We start from the raw sequence: 24,460 nt of genomic DNA on the forward strand, positions 1-24,460 counted from the left end.
CTTAGGCAGGTCTGCATTTTGTGTGAAGTTTCTTCCATTAGTAGAAAGACAATAATATTGAATTAACTAGTTCTATTAAATGTGAGACATGTGCATAATTGCAAGTCTGACCACGTAGTAAGAAAACTATAGGACACACACTTTCATCAACTATGTTTTGATTTGACTGAGTCAGAAATCAAGATGACTCACTTCTTCACCTTTATTCACTAATGCTGTTTTCTCAGCTAACTTGGAAGAAAACAAAGTGTCATAATGTACATTGGATCTCGAATGTTAAATGCACTGTTCCTTACTGCAAAATGCTTATACTAGAAGCTATTGGACTTGTTGTCCTGAGTGAATGGACATTCCTTTTCATGTTTCTTTTGCTTTTTTCTTATGCAGATAATTATAACCTCTAAATAAGGACACGAAGAACAATAGCACACTTTGATCATTTTCCAGAAGTTATACTAATACAATGGGTAAATGAAATTGGATTTTTCGATTACATAAAAATAGCACCGACTTTAATGACCTTCTTATCTCAGTGAAGCACTTATTAAGGATTAGCAATTTAAAAGAGCTTGGAGGTATTAGCATCTGCAAAGGGTTTAAGAAAGTTGGATTATCAAGACACATGCTCTATATCTTTCTCTTCTTGGTCCTAGACTGAGGGAATAATTATGGGTAGAAAAATTTTCCCATTTCCCCCAAGACTCTCTGCTCGGAGTTTACTCTTTAGAAATCATAACTCTTTCAATGGAGATTAGCACTTTATCAACAGGTATTCTAAAAAAGATCCCGTCAGTTGCTAAGCAGGATTCACAGCTGCTTGCTAAATCCCACCCCTGCACATGTTAGTTCCCTCCCAAGTGCAGCCATTAATGCCCTATGAGTTAGAAGCACTGCAGCCAAGTATACCTATCAGGTAGCATGATGTTCCCTTTACCAACCAATGTTGGATCTTTGCCAACCTATAATCCTAGCAGGTAAGCCTCATCCTTTATCTTAAGCAGTTTCTACTGTTGGATTCCATACAAAAGTACAAAGTAATTCTGCCACATAATGTTATTAAATACTCTTTTTAGGATCCACCATAGAATGAGTATAAGGCTTCCTTCTATTTGCATTTACTGTTAAAACCAGAAGCCATGGCATTAACACAGGTTACACTTGTAGACCCTGAATGGCTAAGTTGAAGTGGTTGTTTAGATAAGTCATAATTTATTCCAAAGAAAAGATATCTGGCCTGAGAAGCAGGCGGTCAGAATAAGAGTTAAAGGTAACTGTTGTAAAGCTGTCCAAGTATTTTCCACAAGATTCAGGGAGAAAGTACACCAGTGACATCTTATATGAAGGGTCATTGGCCCCCTAAATGCATGCTCAATCCATTAATGTTACTAAATAATATGATTAAGCATCTACAGAATAAATATACTTCATTATTGTGTATTATGAGATATGTTTTGCATTATGACTCCGCTTGAGTTATGGAATGGACATCAGCAAGCTGGTGGCTATGGAATGTATAGGGCTTACCTGGTTGCAAAAGCATCTTCAACTTCTATGCCACAGCACAACTTGATTCGGTGCCATTCCATACCAAGTTGGAAAAAACGAAATTTTCGTCATCTCTCTCTCTAAATCATTCTGGCAACCTCATGGCAATCAAGACTATGTCAGGAGGGGATTATGGTGCAAGTGTTTTTGTGCTTAAGGACTTTATGTCTTTACATCCGTGCAAAACAATGACACACAATAGAGGCTAAGTATATGGATAGATTACTGAATGATCACATGTTACATTATAATATGGACAAATTATTCATAGTAGGGGCGCCTGGGTGGCTCAGTCATTAAGCGTCTGCCTTCGGCTCAGGTCATGATCCCAGGGTCCTGGGATCGAGCCCAGCATTGGGCTTCTTGCTCAGTGGGGACCCTGCTTCTCCCTCTCCCTCTGCCTTCCACTCCCCTTGCTTGTGCTCTCTCTCTTTCTGTCTCTCTGTCAAATAAATAAATAAATGAAATCTTTAAAAAATATATTTTATAAAAAAATTATTCATAGTAGATTATCTATATTGCTTAACCTCTTTATAAAGCACATCTCATACTCAAATGCATAATGTCTAGGGCTTTGTTGGATTTTAAATAATTACTAATACGTATGTGCTTTTCCCAAATTGCAACACTGTTCATCCAAAATAGATAAGATGATGGTGTTTAAGGATACAAACTTGTAATAAGTAAATAAGCCATAGAGATCTAATGCACAGTATAATGAATATAGACAGTAATGTACCATAATTATGTAATGTAATAAATATTGCTACAATGGCAATCCGATTACAGTATATAAATGTATCAAAGTAACTTTATGTATGCTGTATGCTGTACACCTGAAAATTACATAATGTTACATGTCAAATTTATTCAATAAATAAATAAAAAGAAAAAAACAAAATACATAAAAGAAGGTTTTCCTTTCTAGTCTATATTCTTTCTCTATTCTATTTCCTCACATTCTAGTCACGTAAATTACAATTATAAATATTCTGCCTGGAAATTAGGATTTGATGCAACTTCCCTATTAACAAGTTTGACTCCAGTCAAATCTTCATTCATTTGTCAAACTCTCAATTAAACTTCCATTTCTTATACTAAATATGTCCACCCAGGTAAATTGGCCAATTGCTGGCATTATATCAGGAGAGATCAACCAATCTCCCTCACCACCAGTAACTCATATAATACCTCATATTTTTCAATTTACTCTTTTATTTCTCTCTTAATATCAAAGTTATACACACACATGCATATAATCACTTTTCTCAATAGCGTTGATAATTACTGCATTCTTACTCATTAATTTTATCAAATCAATTTTAATGCTTATAATATGGCAGGCATTTTGTCAGGATGCAAAGGTAGATAATACCTAATCACTCCCTCGAAGGTTCTCTCGTAACCATGAATTTCCTGTTTACAGTCACTTGCTGATAATGGGCATAGCCTGTGCTCTAATCCTGGCCCCGTCAGGCTCCACTAGGACCACCAATATATGTGGTTGTTGTGGATGTGGATTTGGGATTCAGCCTGGTGTGACTCAGTCTCCTTATTATCTGCTTATTTACCTCTGTGATGTGGGGAGAATTATTTTACTTCTGTATTGCTCAATAAATGTGATTTAAAAATAAAAATTATAGCAGTACTTATTTCACAGGTTTGCAGTGAGGCTTTAATGACAGGATATGTACTAAACTCAACATAGTGCTTGGCGTGTTATACCCACTTAATAGGGGTGTGTGCATTGTGTGATTGTTTTGAAACTTTTGAAAACAATGGATCTACATAATTGTAATTTGTTTTGGACAAAAGACAATATAAGATCTTTTAGATAATTTAGTGAGTATTTGCATCTTGATTTTGTACTTATTTGTGATTTTTTTTAACTTCAGCTCCATGTAAATATCACAAAAATTAATATAATTGTTAACATTAAGATAATTTGCTTTTATATTAACATTAATATAATTTGCTTTTATATTTTATATATAGCCCACATATTATAAAATCTTTAGTAAAATTTATAAAACAATTATAAAGCCACGATGGGAAGCAGTTGTTACTAGAAATTTTGGATTTTATTTTATATGACTCAGGTAAACAATTAAAGAGGAAGGTTAAGATAATGGCATAGAAAGGACTGAGTTTAAGAGCTATTTACTTATGGAAACTTTATAATGTAAAAATTTAAACATCTGAAGAAAACATCTAAAATAGTGACTTTACTATTATAGGTTGTTACCCTTCTTTTTATCTTTCAGGAATACACAATAGATATAATTTTTGCCCAAACCTGGCTTGACAGTCGTTTAAAATTCAACAGTACCATGAAAGTGCTTATGCTTAACAGTAATATGGTAGGGAAAATTTGGATTCCTGACACGTTCTTCAGAAACTCAAGAAAATCTGATGCACATTGGATAACAACTCCTAATCGTCTGCTTCGAATTTGGAATGATGGACGAGTTCTATATACTCTAAGGTAATACTATTTAAAAAAATGTAGTTGTTCTAATTCATTTTCCATACTAATACTTGATCAACTCGCAAATTTTCCTTTTTCAGTTTTACAAAGAAAGAAATATGGAGTTCCTTTCATACACTAAAATTTAAAGTGGTGGAATATTTTGGAAACTTTCTTTTTTTAAGCTCAGAGTAACTGGTATATGAAAGGGACTAAAAGCAAAGAAAAAAACCCTCTTGATATCCCCCCCTCCTGAAACATAAGAAGGTGTGGTGTGACCATTATGTGTTTTAACCCATAATACAAATGGTTGACTGAGATTTTCTCTAGGAGTCAATCCTGCTATAAAATTCAATAATGTAGTAAAACATTCTTAAGAAGGGATTAAATGAAGATTCAAGTTTAATTCATTGTCTCAAACATATCTTAACATATCTTACCAAGAATCATCCCAATCTTATTAAGAATCATCCTTAATGGAAAGAAGTTCTTGAAAATTTAAGAGAAAACAATCACCATGCTTAACCATGTATACTCTGTTAATTGTGTGTGTGTGTTTGTTGTGATCCTGAAGTATAAATTTTTAACTGTAAACAGAAATTATACTGAAATATATACAGTGGCAGCTTAGTTGGCTGGAGAGGAAAATGTTAGAATTTTCTTACTCACTTGTGAATGCTATAATATCACCACTTAAAACTTTGAGACATTACAATTATTATTATTTTCTAATATATCACAGTCTGTTAATGTAGGCCAAAATCATTCTTGAAAATTAGACAAAGGATTTTTAATGCTTGAAATTATTTCTTATATTTAATATTTATTTTTTCATTTAAATAGATTGACAATCAATGCAGAATGTTATCTTCAGCTTCATAACTTTCCTATGGATGAACATTCTTGCCCACTGGAATTTTCAAGCTGTAAGTGACAAAATATGTTATAATTTCATAGAATTTTAGCCTCAGACTCTGTTTATTTAAATGTGTAAAATAAAATGAGATAAAATATATAATTTTCAGAAGTGTGGATTATGTTCATCTCTCAGATAAAATAGTTACAAATGACGTATTTTTCTTGCTTTTAAATTAAAAAGTGACAATAAATGCATAGTAAATGTATATATTTAATTATACCCTTGCTTACAAATTTTGGTTTTATCCAGTGTCTTTTTCCTATTTTGATTAAATAAAGTAGTCCTGAAGATAGGTTTGTGTTCAAGTGTTTTAACACTGCCATGAATAAAATATTGTTTCAAATTTTATTCATCTCCTGAAGCAAGATTTAATTTTATTATATTGAATTTTAAAATATGTTTCAAAGATTGGTTTGGTGAATAATATTTACTACATGAATAGCAAATCTTTGAGAAGACTTTAATGAACTGGAAAAAACAAGGTAGAAATAAGGTTATTTTATTCAAAAGAAAGATTGAAACACAGAGAAATGACTAGAGCTAAATAATTTTAATATAAAAAGTATTTTGTTCCGAGAAAATAATTATCTTTGTATATGAATATCAATTTTATTTCATATTTATTAATGTTTACATATATTTTTATAAAAATGTTTTTCTAGATAATATATAATTGAACAAGTCTTAAAAACATGTAAAATGAGTTTAAAAAATGTTATTGCTTATATACACAAATTGTCTGCTATTTTCCTTCTATTGAAACTTGACCTTTTTATATATCACATTCTAAAGTTTATTCACTGTAGATTTTATGTATTCACAAGTATTATCCTGCTTCTTCACTTACAAAATTCCCAAATATCTCTTGTTGCTTTTATTAATGATTTTCTTGACTTTTCTTAAAGATTTTTGTCTCATTAAAATGTTCTTTTAAATTTATAATCTATCTCACTGCTTTAATTTTCTAACATCAACTTCTCAATGAATAAAACAGCCAAATCATAACAAAGACTTGATTAATCCAAGCACTCAAGGAATAGTTGGAATGCAAATATTTGAAAATCTAGCAATTATTGTACTTGCCTCCTAGACACCATGACTAAATTCTTGGTGTGATATCTCTTTGGCTTTGATTGTCATTGCTAGAAATTATTAATCTGTCCCTGTGAATGCATTTGGTTATCACTGACATAAATATAATAATCAGAGCTAACTTTTCAGGTATTCTACATGGATCCAGCAGAGAATTAAGGTTTCTATACCTAATTTCACAACAAATATATTCAAAAATTTCAATACATCCTTATTTAAAAAGTCAGTATCATGAAATTTAGAATAGTTAAGGAACAAGCTCACTATTTTTATTAGTGCACACACTCATATACTATGACTATATTCTATTGCATTGATAATGATAATTTAAAAAAAATACAAATTATGGAAAAGCAGAAAGGTTAGAGCCTGATAGAACAAGAAAGAAGACATGAAAAAAGAAAATAGAGAACAGATTTTTAACAGGTTAGTGGAGAGATGAGCTATTTCATTGAATGGCTGATGAGGATATCCTGGTACAAAGTGATACAATGTTTTGAAAATTTTTAAAGTTGATAGTGAATTCTGTTCCTATAATGTAGTAGACCAATTCTTCTGTTGAAAACAATTTAAAACTTTATATTATTAAAAATCTTCTCAAAAACATGTAAGTGAAATCACCAGGAAGGAATTGAAGCATAAAAAATTAAGCCAGAAATGTTTATAGGGACTTTTGACCCAAGGACATTTGCCAAACAAGGTAAATTTGAGCTTTGACTTTGACAGCTTTGTGGATTAGGGTTCTAATAGAACATAATTCCTACATACAGCTGGGTTACAAAGGCTGGATGCTTAAGGGAACATGAAGAAGCAACACATACATGTGTATGTATGTACAAACATACTAAAGTCTAAAAGAAAAGTTGCCTCTGCAATCAGCATACTAGGGTGAAGTAATTCCTTGAGAGGATATAATTACAAACCCACCTTCACATGAATTTGTAGCCCCAATTTCCTTCACTTGATTACTCTGAAAAGTCCCTGTGGATTTTTCTGACATGTGGAAGAAAAAAAAAAATTTTTTTTGAAAGAATACACCTCCATGCTAAGCAACTTCCAAGATGAAAAAGACATTTTCAACACAAATTACTAACAAAGATCTAGTATTCAGGCTATATAACTAATTCAGACCAAAAAGAGAAAGAGAGAAAGAGAGAGAGAAAACCCAATAAAGGAATAGGTGATTCAACAAGCAATTCTCCAAAGAAGAAACCTAAGAATCTAATAAACATATGAAAAAATGACTAAGTTTCATTCATAATCAGGAAAATGTGAAATAAAATTAGCTTACAGACCAGTAAAAATAGACTGTCCACATCAAGTTAAATGAGAATATGGATCCAAGTATACTTTCATACTCTGGCTGGTGAGAGAATTTATTGGTATACTCTTTATGAAAAGAAGATTGGCACTGTCTCATAAAGTAGAAATTATATGCAATCTGTGACCCCAGCTATTCCATACCTATATATATCCCAGAGAAACTTGCATATATGTATTTTGTGAGGCATGTATAGTAATGTTACTAATAGCAATGTTATTATTGACCAAAAGGAAACATTATAAGTGTCTATGACAGTAAAATAGATAAATTTCAGTACATCTTTATGATGGAACAAATTTACTAAAGCTACATACATTAGCATGGATGACTATTACAAATATCATATCAAAAGAAGTAAAATATAAAGTAATGCATCTAGTATGGCAACAATCAAGTAGAATTCAAAAAGAACCTAAAATAAGCTATATTGTTTCAGAAATGCATATCAGAAAATCTATAACCAAAACACAAGGGAAGGATTATCACAGAAATCAAGTTAGTGGTTACCTCTATTTACAAGAGGGACTACTATATTGGGGTGGACACATGAGTTTTCCGAGACACTAGCATGATTCTATTTTTTTTATTTAAGTAGAGTTACACGGATTATCATTATATAATCATTATATGATTTTTAAACTATACACATATATTTTATGCCATGTTTTCTATATTTGACATACCTATAATACAAACATGAATTTCAAAGAACTTGCCTTGGAATGATGTTGGTATTGAAACAGTAACAGACTTAAATCTTGCTAATCTATATATTTTTATTTTAATTTTTATCTAGATGGGTACCCTAAAAATGAAATTGAGTATAAGTGGAAAAAACCTTCTGTAGAAGTGGCTGATCCTAAATACTGGAGATTATATCAGTTTGCATTTGTAGGGTTACGGAACTCAACTGAAATTTCTCACACAATCTCTGGTAAGAAGGAAACACCAATCACTGAATGAAGCTAGCATCAAATGACTATATATTTAAATCATAGGTTGGAATCTATACTTTTATATATTTTAATAGCAAAAATAAAACTGTTTTTTTCTTCCAGGGGATTATATTATCATGACAATTTTTTTTGACCTGAGCAGACGAATGGGATATTTCACTATTCAAACCTACATTCCATGTATCCTGACAGTTGTTCTTTCCTGGGTGTCTTTTTGGATCAATAAAGATGCAGTACCTGCAAGAACATCACTTGGTATGATATGAATATTATGCTATAGTATCATGAGACTGTTAAAATATTTTAATGTGAAGAAAGTTTATAGTTGAATATGTTAGAATATTCCTCTACATTACAATCAAGCAAAAATTTACAAGTACTCTAGTGCTTTATAAAATGTTGAAATGAATATATGACAAACAAGTAGGAAATAGAATCACAAAGAATTTAAAATTTCAGAATTTTAAAAATTTTTCCTGCTAATGGAGTTCAAAGGAAACATAAATACTCAGCAGGAATTAATAAACAAAAACCACACATAATCTCAATTTGGTCTATATTTTTAATCACTCTTCATCAAGATTTTATTTTATTTTTTAGCTGAACCACTGATAGCCAGCATTTATTAACCGATGTGTGTTTAGAAGGCTTTGAAATCCCCTGCTCTTACAATGGTGCTAATCAACAGTGAACTTTTCTAAAGGGCAAGTCACCAAAAAGGACAAGAAACTTCTGGGCTTCTGTAATCTATAAAATGTGTAATTAGTCTATGAATATTTTGAGAGATGCCTGTACAATAACACTGATTAAAAGGGTAATTTGTAATTCATATATGAAAAAATAGACTTTTGGTTTCTTTCTTTAGCAATCAATTGCAATAATCAAAATCATATAAAAATGTGTGTAATTACTATACGTTTGTTTAAAAGAAAATAGCATCCATTTATGTATTGATATACAAAGACAACTTATTGATCAATTTCATTCCCAAGATCAGTGCAAGACATGAATCACACTACTGATAATTGTGTCTTAAAAAATATAAAGTTGGAACAGTCTGTTTTCAACAATAAGGAGGTTTTCATGTGGTTGCTATGATAGCTGGTGAATAATTCCATTTAATAAATACAGTAAAATGAAAATCACATAAAAGTGGCAAGATAAAGCCTGAGGCACCCAGCTCTAAACTTGGAAAATACAGTCCCCTTGGGAGTCCAAAGAGAAATGTACATATAGCCAGTGAATAAAATGTACTTAATACCTGCTTTTTGTTTCCTATTTAAACTATTATTATTATTTCAAATTATTTTATGTTTAGAACATACTTTAGAGTAAATAAATTATTTCAGATTCTTTGTATGCTACCATACAAAGAGTATGACTTAAATATTACATTTTTGTTTTTAAACACTATTCTCATATTTTTTCCCAAAGAAAATTTGAATGGACTATTTCTTTTTTTTTCTTTTTTTAATGTTTATAGCAGCTTTATTCACAATAGCCCCAAACAAGAAATAACCAAATGTCTGTCAATGGGTGAATGAATAAGTAAATTGTAAATTATGGCCAATGGAATACGCCTCTGTAATAAAAAGGAGCATACTACTGATACACAACACAGAGCTACAATATGGATGAATCTCAAAAATAGGATACTGAGTCAAATAAGCAAGACACAAAAGCATACATACTATAATAAGCTCATTTATATGAAGTTCTTTTTTAAAATATTTTATTTATTTATTTGATAGGGAGAGACAGCGAGAGAGGGAACACAAGCAGGGGGAGTGGGAGAGGGAGAAGCAGGCTTCCCGCCGAGCAGGGAGCCCGATGTGGGGCTCGATCCCAGGACCCTGGGATGATGACCTGAGCCGAAGGCAGACGCTTAATGACTGAGCCACCCAGGAGCCCCCATTTATATGAAGTTCTAAAACAGCAAAACTAGCCTATGGTGTTAGAAATCAGATCAGCAGTTGTCTTTTTTTTAAAAAATATTATTATGTTATGTTACTCACCATACATTACATCGTTAGTTTTTTATGTAGTGTTCCATGATTCATTGTTTGTGTATAACACCCAGTGCTCCATTCAATACGTGCCCTCTTTAATACCCATCACCAGGCTAACACATCCCCCCACCCCCTCCCCTCTAGAACCCTCAGTTTGTTTCTCAGAGTCCATTGTTTCCCATGGTTTGTCTCCCCCTCCGATTTTCCCCCCTTCATTTTTCCCTTCTTATTATCCTCTGTTCTTTTTTTTAACATATAATGTATTATTTGTTTCAGAGGTACAGGTATGTGATTCAACAGTCTTACACAATTCACAGTGCTCACCATAGCACATATCCTCCCCAATGTCTATCACCTAGCCGCCCCATCCCTCCCACCCCCCACCACTCCAGCAACCTTCAGTTTGGTTCCTGAGATTAAGAATTCCTCATATTCGTGAGATCATATGATACATGTCTTTCTCTGATTGACTTATTTAGCTTAGGATAATACCCTCTAGTTCTATCCATGTGGTTGCAAATGGCAAGATTTTGTAGTTTTTTTTTTTGATGGCTGCATAATATTCCATTGTATATATACCACATCTTCTTTATCCATTCATCTGTTGGTGGACATCTTGGCTCTTTCCATAGTTTGGCTATTGTGGACATTGCGGCTATACACATTGGGGTGCATGTACCCCTTCGGATCCCTACATTTGTATCTTTAGGATAAATACCCAGTAGTTCAATTGCTGGGTCGTATGGTAGCTCTATTTTCAACTTTTTGAGGAACCTCCATACTGCTTTACAGAGTGGCTGCACCAGCTTGCATTCCCACCAACAGTGTAGGAGGGTTCCCCTTTCTCCGCATCCTCGCCAACATCTGTCATTTCCTGACTTGTTAATTTTAGCCATTCTGATTGGTGTGAGGTGATATCTCATTGAGGTTTTGATTTGGATTTCCCTGATGCCGAGCGATGTTGAGCACTTTTTCATGTGTCTGTTGGCCATTTGGATGTCTTCTTTGGAAAAATGTCTGTTCATTTCTTGATTGGATCATTTGTTCTTTGGGTGTTGAGTTTGATAAGTTCTTTATAGATTTTGGATACTAGCCCTTTATCTGATATGTCATTTGCAAATATCTTCTCCCATTCTGTCGGTTGTCTTTTGGTTTTGTTGACTATTCCCTTTGCTGTGCAAAAGCTTTTTATCTTGATGAAATCCCAGTAGTTCATTTTTGCTTCTTCCATGATATTTGTATGAAGCCAAAAAAAATGCCATAGTGTCATCAAAGGGAATAGCCAATTGTGGAATTGTGTTGTTATATGAATTCATATTTTTTAATATTAGCATTTTGACTATAAAGATAAGCCATAGCCAGATCTAACTTGAAGAATATCTCTTATAATTGTGAGCCGTATGTATTTGGAGCTCAAGATTTTTTTTAAAACAAGTATAGGCACATACATACATACATATATATGTCATTGAAGTACAATTTCCTGAGCTTATTTATTCCACGTTGTGTTTTAGCAAACATTTACCAAATGCTTTTTTATGAAACAGGCAGTGTTCTAAGTGCTTCAGTGTTAACAGTGAACAGTAGCTGTAAAATCCCCATGTTCACGGCATTCATGTTTTAGTGGGGTGTGCAGGTAATGAACAAATATGAAGAGCATATAACATCAGTGAGTAATAAAGGCTACGAAGAGAAACCAAAATAAATGGCAAGAAAATGGCAGGGGATGTGCGTAAATATGATGTTTGCTATTTTATCCTGTGGAGTCAGGCTCCACCTCTTTGAGGAGGTAGCAGAGACATTACATGGGAGCTAGCCTGGTGGATATGTGATAGAAAGAAAGGCCAGACAGGGACAACCACAGGTCCTAAAGTGGGATCTTCCTTGCCATCATGATTGAAGGTCAGAAAAAAGACAACTATGGCTAGAACTGACTGAAAAGTAGTAGAAAATGAGATTGGAGATATGGCTAATTGTTAGATCATATAGGTTTAGTAGGTCACATTATGGACTTTAGATTTTATTCTCAATGTGACTTGTAGGATTTTGAGCAGGAAATATCAATGAATCTGCTTAATAACCCAAATATCTTCTTATTATCATGGATTCAAAGATATTTTAATAGGAAATCCACTTATTTTTAAGCTAACCATGGTGAAAATAATTACTAAATTAAATAGATGTCTGAAAGCTAAATTCTGCTGTAGGTTTCATTCTTTATGAATAGAAATGTAGTAGTATTTTAATAAAGTGAAATTTAATGCAGTCATTAATATTGAAATCAAAACACACATTGTCTTTAAGGGTTTTTTTTTAGTAAATTGGGACATAAGTATGGAATCCAGGAATACATTTGGAAATCTACCTTTGTCTGAGCGTGGCGATGTTATGATTTAGTCAGTTACCAGAAAAAAACCCATAAGGGGAGGAAGAAGAAAGACTTGTTTATTCATGGAAATCAGCACTTACCATATGCCTAGCTTTATAGTTTTGGTTTAAAAATAATTGAAGCAAAAATTGTCAGGAATAATAGGAGAAAAAAAGAAATCTGTAATTATATTTGGATATTTTAACATCCTTTCTCACTCATTGATAGAACAAGTACATGGAAGAAAATCAGTGAAAATGTAGAAAATCTGAATGAAATTATCAACTACTTGACCTGATTGGTATTTACAGAAGACTACATCTAACTACAGAATATACCATATTTTCAAGTGCATATGGAGCATTAACCCAGATCTCAATAAAATTTAAAAGACCAAAATTTTCCAGAGTATATTTTCTGACCAAAATGGAAGTAAATTAAGAATTAATATAAATAGGGGCACCTGGGTGGTTCAGTCAGTTGAATGCCCTACTATTGATTTTGGCTTAGGTCACAATCTCAGGATTGTGGGACTTAGCCCCAAGTTGGGCTCCATGCTGGGGGCATGGAGCCTGCTTGGGATTTTCCCTGTCTCTCTCTCTCTCTCTCATTCCCTCCACCTTTCTAAAATTTTTTTTTAAAAAGGAATTAATATAAATAATATAGATAATAATGACTATCTATTTGGAAATTTAAAAATGACCTTTTATATAACCCTTGGGTCAAAATGGAAACTGGAAACTATTTCAAGCTAAATTTTAATTAGAATTTCACATATAAATATTTGTGAGATGCAACTAAAGCTTTGCTTAGAGGGGAAATTGTAGCTTTGCAATGCTAATATTAGAAAGGTAGATACAAAATCAATATTCTAAGTATCCACCTTAAGAACTGATAAATAAAATAAATACCTTATGTATAAATGTATTGTAAGTACTAAGCAAGATATTGCTGTGTCAGTTCTTTAGATGAAAGGTATAGAGGAGTTAAGAAACTTCCTTAAGGTCACAGAGCTAATAGATAGAAAAGTCAGAATTTGAACCTAGATTTGCCACCATGACTCCCAATCCATCATACTCCTGTCTTTACTTTTTTTTTTTCAATCCTAAGTGATGATAAAAGTAAAAAGACAGGTGTGTAAGAGAAATTATTAGGACATGTTTCAAAGGAGACGAGGGATAAAGCTGGTATTGCCTTTACTATATCAAAGAGACCCTTTCTATTTTTTTCTTCATCACAGATGTTGCCACTGTATAAATAATTGGCCAAATTAAGAAGAGTTTGACATTACATTAAGCACTCTTTGGAGAGTACATAATTCCACTCATGGGGCCATATTTTGGTGGACAGAGAATGAGAATTATAGCAGTTTAGGTAAGGAGAGATACAGCATGTACAGCTGTGAGTTAGGGGTGCCAAGATTAGCCGTGGTAAGAACCACAAGAAAGCCACGACTGAAGAGAAACAGAGACATACCCAGAGATACAGACACAAGACTGAGGCCCAGGGAGATACCCAATTTTATATGCCGAATTCTTTAAAATACGAAGATTTTCTCTCTGCTTTTTAAGTATTCCATTGACGTAATCTTGCTTGTATTTTTTGCTTGAACTTTGAGATTAAAAAAATAGCTTTAGTTCAAGTTATTGTATAAGAAAACACTGTATTAGTTTGGATTAATTTTAACTGTATGTGGCAGAAAACCTCAAATCACTGTAGCTTAAATTAGGTAGAAGAGTATTTGTTGTTCATGTGAGAAGCCCAGAGGTATGTAGTCAAAGGATGATTTCAGGGTGAGGGGCACAGATTCCCTCTAGTTTTCTGCTATGTTGTGGATGATTTTAATTCTCATGATTATGTAATGTTCTAAGATGGCTGTTGATGCTCTGGCCATTCCATTCCAGCAGAAAGCTATGAGGAAGAAAGAAAGATGGGCATTTTCTGTCTCTTTAATGCCATCTTTTATTTTTATTGAAATACAGTTGACATTATATTAGTTCTAGGAGTACAGCATAATGATTCAATATTTATATCTGTTGCAGAATGATCACCCCATAAGTCTAGTTAACATACATAGTCACAGAATTTATTTTCTTATGATGAGAACTTTGGAGATCTACTCTCAGCAACTTTTGAATATACAACACAGCCTTATTAACTATAATCACCATGCTTTTTGCATTACATCCCCATGACTTACCTATTTCACAATTGGAAATCTGAAATTTTTGACTCCCTTTTTGCATTTTTAATGCCATCTGTTGGACACTGTTTACACCCTTGACTTGATTCTCCTTGGCTAGATCTCAGCCTGTGTCCACACATAGCTGAGCCAAGGTGGCAAAGAAGTTCTTCCATGCAACCTCATGCCAGCTAAAAATTGGACAGTCTCTTGCTGTGGAGGAATGGAAGGATGGGTGTGGGGAGTCAGCTATTTGTAGCCCACAAATTTAGATGATTAAAACTCATTGCAGATGCAAAGAGCACATCGAACATAACGTAGCTATGGTTACCAGTCATTTTTTCTGTAAATCACGAGTAATCATTTCCTTTTGTTTCTCTTGCTTCTTTCTGCTCCCAACATTGCCAAATCAGGTGGAAAAATAAAAATCGGGTGCTATTTTTTATCTTGTATTTTCCCCTCCCTCCACAGGTATCACTACAGTTCTGACTATGACAACTCTGAGCACAATCGCCAGGAAGTCCTTACCTAAGGTTTCTTACGTGACTGCGATGGATCTCTTTGTTTCTGTTTGTTTCATTTTTGTTTTTGCAGCCTTGATGGAATATGGCACCTTGCATTATTTTACCAGCAACAAAAAAGTAAAGACTACTAGAGACAGAAAGCTAAAGAATAAAAGCTCGGTATGTTAAAAATCTCTATTTTCATAAACAGCAACTTACTGTTAGAGAAATTTTGAATACTCATGTTACACTTGCTTAGACTAATAGGGATTCTTGAGGTACTCCAACAAAAGCCAAATCCCATTAAGATGAAACTGGAGGTTTCAATGACTGTTAGGTCATTGCCCACCAGGAAAAGTACATACAGTTCCCCTTAGAAAAGACTTTTGGATCCCCCTTGTAAAGAATGGTTTCTTACGCTGTGAATTTTCCTCAAGTGCTAGATTCTTTGTACCTAAAAAATTATGTAAGATCTCTCTTTGATTCTATTTTTTTGGTTAGGATTTGGGCGCTAACAACAGGCGGCCCACAAAATTATTTCATTTTTAAAGATAAAGAACCCACTTTAATGTTAGTATTCAGCTGTGTTTGGAAGTCATATCTATAAAGTGTTTTTGGTTTGTGTATAATTGCGTGCTCTTACTCCCCCTTCCCTATCATGTATCTACCTCAACACGTATAACATCAAATTGATATATTAGGATTTGTTCTATTAATTCTAAGATACTTAAGTGTTGGATGATTGACTATAAATTCTTATTAGAATGGCAATTACAACAACCTTAAAATAATATCTAACACTTTCACTGAATATGCCAGGTGTTTTATGTGCATGATTTCATTTATGCTCCTATGAGTACAAGTTCAGTAATTTGCACAAGGACAGCCTGAGGAAGTGAAAAATCCAAGACTCATACCCAGGTCTTTTTTGGTGCCAGAGCTGAAGCTTGTAATCCTTCCTTTATATTTCCTGTTCTCATAGGACTCAGAAAAGCAAACATCTGTTTCTCTAATATTGACCAAAAAGGCACTTTATTGCTGATTCCAATAAATGTTTTCAAAGCAGATTTGTTCCCAAATACCTAAATAAATGAGAACTATATACAACAGCTACGCTTGAGTGGCAAGCTTGAAAGCCTACCATAGAGCCTATATAATGAGGCGTGGAGTTTTACATATTATCTCCTAACTTCGTAAGTTCTAGGATGCAATGCTTTTCATCCCTCCTCCCATTTTTCATTAATTTCTTTATAAAACTTTGACATATTTTTAAATTATATTTTACTTTTCATGTTATATTCCAAGGACCAAACCCTATGTAGATTTGCTTTCGGTTTCCCAGAGTATTCCAGGAGAGCAGAGCACATGGCTGGCAGTACACATTTGATAACTTACATTGCAGAATTAGCCTGTGACTTTCTCAATTTGACTTATTTTAGCTTATCCATGGGACATATTGTAGCCCCTGAAGGGACAAACCATCAGAGGGCAATGATGTCAACTTTAATATCCGTTTGCTGAATTTTTAGGTAAAGAAAAATGCAGGTTTTCTACTATTTTCCCTTAATAAAAGCAAATTATCCTCTCTGGATGTTCCATTTTATTTTTTACTCACCTATAGCTATGTTCAATTACTACTTTGAAAATTTTACTTCTGGAAATTGTGAATAAAATCAGGAAATGTACAATCTCACATAGATTCTCTAATTTCATTCTAAGAATATATAATGTACATACTATTATTATATTATCAAAGACACTCAACCAAGTGTCTACTCTGGGACTATAGTTAATCAGTTTGTCACATTTACTCAGTAAACTTAACCATTGGAGTGCAAACCTTAAAATTATGATGTTTTTTTAATCTTCCATTCACCAAATATTTATTAAGGAAACCCATGTCTTAAACAATGTTCTAGAATAGTTATTTAAGAAAAAAAAATCTATATTGAGTATTTAAAATTTAACATCAAGCCCAGGAAGCAAATAGTAAAGATGAAAAAATATGCAATAAAAATTAAATAAGAGCTTTGAAACACTAAATTTCAAACATCAAAATTTAAGTTGATATATATAACTGACTACCTGGGTACAAAAATATTTTCTTTGGAGCCAAAATAAAGTTCTGTAGTCTTTCCTTTCTGTTCAGTTATGTGATTTATGAGTTCTTTTAATACTAAATGACATTTTGATTGAAAAACTGGGATCAGTAATCAAATCTGACTCCCTGCTTGGTTCAGTGTTCAGCCATCTGGTCTTGCTAATCAAGTAAATCAGAATGCACTTTTATGAAGAATAAACAGCTCTGCTTGTTGTCGCAAGTGCTCTATTTAATGGTTTGGTGGAGTCTGCTTTTACTTCTGCCAGCCAGGACAATCAAACACACAACCTAGACCCAGAAATCTTGCAGTGTCTTGCTTTTACACCTTTTCAAATGTTTCTTTGTTGTCATTGTTCTTCTTCTTTCTGTTCTTCTTCCTCTTCCCCTTCTTTCTTCTCTTAACCCCTCCCCTTCCCTCCTCCTCCTCCTCCTCCTTCTTCTTCCTCTTCTCCTCCTTCTCTCTCTTTTTCTTCCTTCCATATCCACACTTTCTTCCATAAGTTCAAAATTCTGAGTAATTTAAAATCTAGCATTTCCTCCTTTTGTTCTCTAGATGACTTATGGTAATAGGTCAGAACCAAAGACCTTGACTAGAGTCATTGAAAGATCAACGTGTCTGTTATTAAGCAAAACCAAAATCACCTTCTTGAGGTCTGACTGCTTAACTGAGAACCCAGAATACTCTAATTTATTTTAAAAATAGATAATATTTAGATGTGTCCAAATTTAGATTTTTAGCTTCCATGAATCCTCTTAAAAAACATAAATTAATAAAAATGCTTTTTACCTTACTCTACATGTGAAATATTAGGCCCTTTCTCTCTCTCTCTCCCTCACTCTCTCTATCTCCCCCCTTAACTCCCACCTTCCTTTCTTCCTTTGTTCTTTCTGCCTTTTCTCTCCCTCTCTCCCTCACTCTCTCTGTCTCCCCCCTTAACTCCCACCTTCCTTCCGTCCTTCCTTCGTTCCTTCCTTCGATCCTTCTTTCCATATCTTTCTTTCCTCTTTATATTTTTATTGTGAATATCAATGACATTTTAATTTGGTCCACATTTCCATCCCATCTAATACATATTATTGTGTTTTTATTTATACTCATTAAGAATATGATTCAGTTGTGTTTATGTAATTATCTATTTTTTAAAAAAATCTAAGTTAAGAATGTTGGAACATGGAATTAAGACTTTATGAAACAGATAAAGGTCATAGAAATGTAATTGTGGTAAGCCACAAGAGTAGTCATGTTGAAACTAGAATATTCCTCCCATAGATGATTAGGAATCTCAGAAAACCATGTTATATATACCTATATCAGGGTCCTGTTTTACCCATTTGAGGACAGACTGACTTATTTGTAACCTCTCAATTTGGTTAAAATGTACAATGATGGAAATTTATTTCACCAACCATGGACAAGGCACTCTGGAGAGAAAAAAACAATAGCATATGTTTTTTGCTTTCATTAATCTTTAAATCTAGTTATGGAAAAATATACCATACATAAAGTACAATACAAATTAAAAATTAAAAGTAAACAAAGATCCTATAGGGGAACTAGCTCAATTAGATGACAGATTTCAAGTACTTTTTCAGAAGCAAATATTTTCTACAATGAATATAAATTAAAAAAAAATTTAGGGGTGCCTGGGTGGTTCAGTCAGTTAAGCGTCTACCTTCAGCTCAGGTCATGATCCCAGACTCCTGGGATCGAGCCCCGCATCAGGCTACCTGCTCTGCGGGGAGTCTGCTTCTCCCTCTGCCTGCCGCTCCCCTGCTTGTGCTCTCTCTCTCTCTCTCAAATAAATAAAATCTTAAAAAAAAAAAGGTTTTTTTTTTTTCACTTTTTTTAAAGACATTTATCTGAGAGATAAAGAGAAAGAGAGCGAGAGAGAGAAAGTATGGGGGAGGGACAGAGGGACACAGAGAAGGGAAGCAGACTCCCTGCTGAGCATGGAGCCTGACACAGGGCTCAGTCTCAGGATCCTGAGATCATGAACCAAGAGTCAGATGCTTAACCAACAGAGCCACCCAGGTCCTCCGATAAAAAACATTTTTAAAGGAGATGTTCATATTGAAATAGAGATAGGTACCACAAAGCCTGAGCTATGTGTTGTATCCTTTGCACTGAGGAAACCTCCAGATACCATATGATGCAGTCTGTGAAACATTGACTTAAGCATATAACACTGAAAAGAGGCTATGTCAATGTGAGCCACAGTGGATGGCTCCCTTTCATTTCAAGTGTAAATAATTCATTCAAAAAGCTGTAAACCAATTCTTCCAAAGGGGATTTGACAGAGAAAATTACAGAAATCATTGAAGTAGTTCTTTGAAGAATAAGTTGCAAATTTCAGGAGAAAAAATTAGGAAGAGCATTTAAGACAGAAAGAACCACATGAGCCAAGTTGAGTCTTACGTATGAGAATAAAATATAGACTGTTATGTGTTCCAAGCTGTATTGTCCAATGCAGTAGCCATTAGCCATTTATGGCTAGGTTGATTTAAATTAACTGAAATTAACCAAAATTTAAAATTCAGTATCTTAGTATCGTTAGTCCACAATTCAAGTGCTCAATAGCTGCATGTGACTAGTGGCTACCATATTGGACTGTGCAGATCTAGAACATTTTTATCATCACAGAAAGTTGTATTGGAGAGTGCTGGTCTAGAAAATAGGAATCTTCAGAAAGAAAATAAGCTAGGTTGAGGATAGAAAAGTGTTTATGGCCAAGTTGTGGAAAATCTCCAGTACTGTGGTAAAAATTTTACATTCTGTACTGTCAGCACTATCAAGCCAGGCATGTTTTTAAAAACAAGATGGCATATTCATATCTATGTTTCTGAAGGATAATTAGGAGCAGAATAGAATACACACTTGAATGGCAGAAGAGGCAGGGAGATAAATTTGGAAACTATTGCAATAGTTCAAGAAGTAATATATTCCTGAAGCAGGAACCATGGTATTAGAGTGAAGATAATGTGTGGGAAAGTTTTTGTTTTGCCCACAATCCCCAACCTGCAGCCCCTTCTCGGCAAAGAAAAGATCTTATTTTCAGTTAGTGCATATCTATGTGCAGAAACATTTGTCTACCTTTCAGAATGCTAAAATAATGAAAAGCCACACAGTTTCACAAATTATACATCTTATTTCCTGTAATGATACTTGGCAAAGTTTCCAGAAGGGATCATTTGATATTGATGAGATGTGAAAAACAGGGTTATTTAAATAACTGTAAAGAGTCAGTGGATGTGGGATGTTTTCAATGGGTAGAATAGCCATTTAATATCAATTGTGACAATGGTCATATAATGCTCTTCTAGAGGTATATAAATACCACCACCACCAACTCCTTGTTTTTTTAACCTTGATTTCCAAATAACACTCCTTGATATTTCTCTTCCTACTAAAACCATAGATTATTGCAGCTGAAGTGCACCAGATTAATCACAAGTAAAAAATCTCATTTAAAAAATTAAATTAAAAAAAAAATACATGCATGGTTGAAACACATGAACAAATCAAGCAATGCAAAATGTATAAGTGAAGAATAAAATTCTTTGCCTTGAACCCTTGCTCCTAGTCTTCAGAATTAACCACATTTTAACCATTTTTGCCCTTACTTTCCTGTGATGATTATTTCCATTATACTTCTGATTCTTGAGGTACCAGATTTCAAAATAGTCATAATTCTTTGGTGTAAAAGAAAAATATAGCTTTCCCACTGTCTCCTTATTCTTTCCTTCAATATTTTATCTTACCTTTAATAATTATTGGTTAATTTTCAAATTTTAAATAATACACCTAAATAGCTACTTCTTAATTCATTATTTCCATAATTATAATGCCAATCTGATTATTATTTCTTTGTCAGTAAAGCTTTTTCTTTTCCTACCTGAAAATGTTCATCTTCATCACTTTCTCCACGGGGTTAAAATTTCTTAAGAATCAGTACACTTTGTTTTTTTTTTTTTTTGACCTTAATCATTTCCTCATTGTTTAATATTCCTATCTTTCATTTCTGAGAATTTTCTTGATTCTTTTTTTCAATTTACTTCTTTTTTCTCCTCTAAAGTTCTTATTAGATAGATTTTAGACCTCTTTGGTTAATTATCCACGTATTCCAGATTTTTTTTATCATATTTTTTATTGAAGTATTTTTGTCTATATATTGGGGGCAACTTCCCTCCTCAAGATTTTATTTTACAATGTTTTAGGTTTTTTTCTAAATTTACAATAACTCCTTGAATTTCTGAGAGCTCGCATTTTCTAACTGCTCTCCCACTTGTTTTCCTTAAGTAGACACAACATCTCTTCAAGTATTTCTGAGTGAACTAATTCAAAAGTTTAATATTCCTTTATATTTCCTAAATTACTAGAATCAGTAATTCAGAATCAGTTTGTCTTCATGTTTTCCCTTTATACTGTTAGTTTACCTTGAAAGTTCTTGGTGATTTTTCTCCAGTAGGCCCGGCAAGCTTGACCTGTATGTAACTGTTGAGTGTGCAACTGTCACATTTCATTATCATGTGTGTGCAAGGGGAGCATGACATCTTACTGCTTCCAGACATACACACATACACTCTAAAAGATGATGAGGGTATCACTAGAACATTCCAATAACAACTTCATGAGCCCTAGTCCTCCCTAGAGTGGCATGAATTTATCTGTTTATTTATTTTTAGAAGTTACAGGGGCGCCTGGGTGGCTCAGTTGGTTAAGCGGCTGCCTTCGGCTCAGGTCATGATCCTGGAATCCCGGGATCGAGTCCCGCTTCGGGCTCCCTGCTCGGCGGGGAGTCTGCTTCTCCCTCTGACCCTCCCCCCTCTCATGTGCTCTCTCTCTCATTCTCTCTGTCTCAAATAAAAAAAATAAATAAATAAATATTTTTAGAAGTTACAGAGTTCTACACATGAGCAGACACCAACCTGTCAGCATCTCTACTTTTCTATATGCACAGATGAACAGCGGTTCAAACAGCTGTAGCTATTCTGGAAATGGACATTTAACTACCGCCATGTGTTCCATCCTGCTTATTGTTTCCATTTGTCCTGCATTAGAGTGTTTCTGAAGTGTCTTGGGTGGGAACAATAGCTCCCACACCCAGGTTTCCATTTTCTGAGCCTCTTCTGAAACGGGGCTTCCTTTGGTCTACCTTATCTGTTGGTCTATTTTCACCTGATTGTCTTTCAAGAACTTAGTATGAATTCTGACATGCTGATTGGCTGCTCCGCATCACCAAGATCCACTTCATGACTGTTTTTAACACTGATGTGGATTTTGTAGTTTTTGAAATCCTGCTTGATACTTCAATGGGCTTTTATAAAAGTGGAGTGGAGAAAACCTGTGCTCAGGCTTGCATTCTCACATGCAAAGTTTTAAATGGGAAATTAATAACAGTAATATTAGTCAGTATTTCATAATATCAGTAACATGACCTAATAACGTTTGATGTTCATATTACTAATATTTAGTAAAATTGATATTAGTATATGATACAAATAATAATTATAATATATAAGCACATACATAAATATAATTTGCACATAAATATTTTATTTACTACTTAACATTTCTTTGGCATTAGTGTATCTTGGTGCTTGAAATATATTTTGTATACTTAACTCTATCACTAACATATAAATAATGTAATATTTATTTTCTCTCTCAAATAATAAATAAATAAATCTTTAAAAAATATAGGGGGGAGCACCTGGGTGGCTTAGTTGATTTAGTCTCTGACTCGGTTTCTGCACAGGTCATGATCTTGAGTCATGAGACTGAGCCTCATGTTGGGCTCTGCGCTGTTGAGGGAATCTGCTTGAAACTCTCTCTCTTTCTCGGTCTCCCTCTGCTCTGAGCCCCCCCCCCCAATAATAAATAAATCTTTAATATATAAATAATGTAGTATTTAATATATAAGCAGACAAACATATCTTTAATAATGAGAATGGGATTAATTTCTCATAATGTTAAATTCAGCTATATTCTTAGTGACTTTTTCAAATAACAACAAAATGGTATATTCTCAAAATTATATTATTTAAAGTAAAAGAAAATCTTAGTATGTAGTTTCTTTTTATATTACTTAAACTGATTTATTTTTTATTTTTTCAATACTTGCTATTTTGGTATAAAATAGGAGTTTTACTTGAGAAATTATAAGATGGGTAAAACAAAACAGCTGCACTTCAGATAAATAAGGTTTGGAATGTGTATATTCTTCTGATTACTCTTTTAGTGGTTTCCAGGTCACAATCTATGTGTCAAAATATTTTATTTTATTGCTACTGTGTCAGCTCTTGGGATATTTTTCTCAGCATCTATAAAGTCTATTTCTATTCACATCCATCATTCATTAAAGTGTAGCTTCTTTTACTATATGAGCTTGTGGTGTTTTGAGGGGGTAGTAGGAAACTGGAAAGTGTCACTGCTGTAGAAGCTCTCCATGATTTTGACCACCAGAAATTAGTCCAGTTTTAAAATGAACCACTTGCAGTTTTTCTCCACTTTTGGACACTTTAATGTTTAATCATCCCCCTCATGCACAATTGGTATCTTCCAACAAACACATAGTCTTCCTATTTATGGCAGTGCTGAGTGATATGTGGAATGTATTTTGTGCCATATAACCTTGAAATTGCCAACTAACAAACTTGTATTTTAATCACTTCATTCTGATTAGCATTTGAACATACACTATTTAAGTATTAAGTGACAAGGAAATGAATACCAATTTGCCTCATTTTGTACATAATTTTACTGTTCCACTAAAATTTCGGAGTCTAGTCAAGTATCCCCAAGTGTCAAGCTCAAAAGATATGTCATTAACATTTAATAATATACTGCTTCTGCTCTTTAGGATACATCCAGACAAGTGGAGTCATGAATTTATTTGTGTTTAGGGCATTGCTCCTTATCTTCAGGCTGCACATTTTGTTTCTAATATTATGACTTGTGTGATGCACTTATCTTTTAAAATATCACTAAATATGG

The 24,460-nt window shown here is 33.5% G+C and overlaps 1 protein-coding gene across 1 annotated transcript in view; it reads left to right on the forward strand.

Annotated features, from left to right (window-relative positions):
• Positions 1-24,460, forward strand: part of GABRG1 (gamma-aminobutyric acid type A receptor subunit gamma1) — an 81,078-nt gene that overhangs the window by 48,608 nt on the left and 8,010 nt on the right. Inside the window, exons 4-8 of the mRNA XM_006727326.3 lie at positions 3,810-4,030; positions 4,856-4,938; positions 8,144-8,281; positions 8,406-8,558; positions 15,334-15,545. Of these exons, the coding sequence (XP_006727389.1) occupies positions 3,810-4,030; positions 4,856-4,938; positions 8,144-8,281; positions 8,406-8,558; positions 15,334-15,545 (807 nt within the window). The remainder of the gene's footprint in view (positions 1-3,809; positions 4,031-4,855; positions 4,939-8,143; positions 8,282-8,405; positions 8,559-15,333; positions 15,546-24,460) is intronic.

This window comes from Leptonychotes weddellii, chromosome 2, assembly GCF_054177405.1.
Source record: "Leptonychotes weddellii isolate Sample4059 chromosome 2, ASM5417740v2, whole genome shotgun sequence".
Taxonomy (NCBI): Eukaryota; Metazoa; Chordata; class Mammalia; order Carnivora; family Phocidae; genus Leptonychotes; species Leptonychotes weddellii.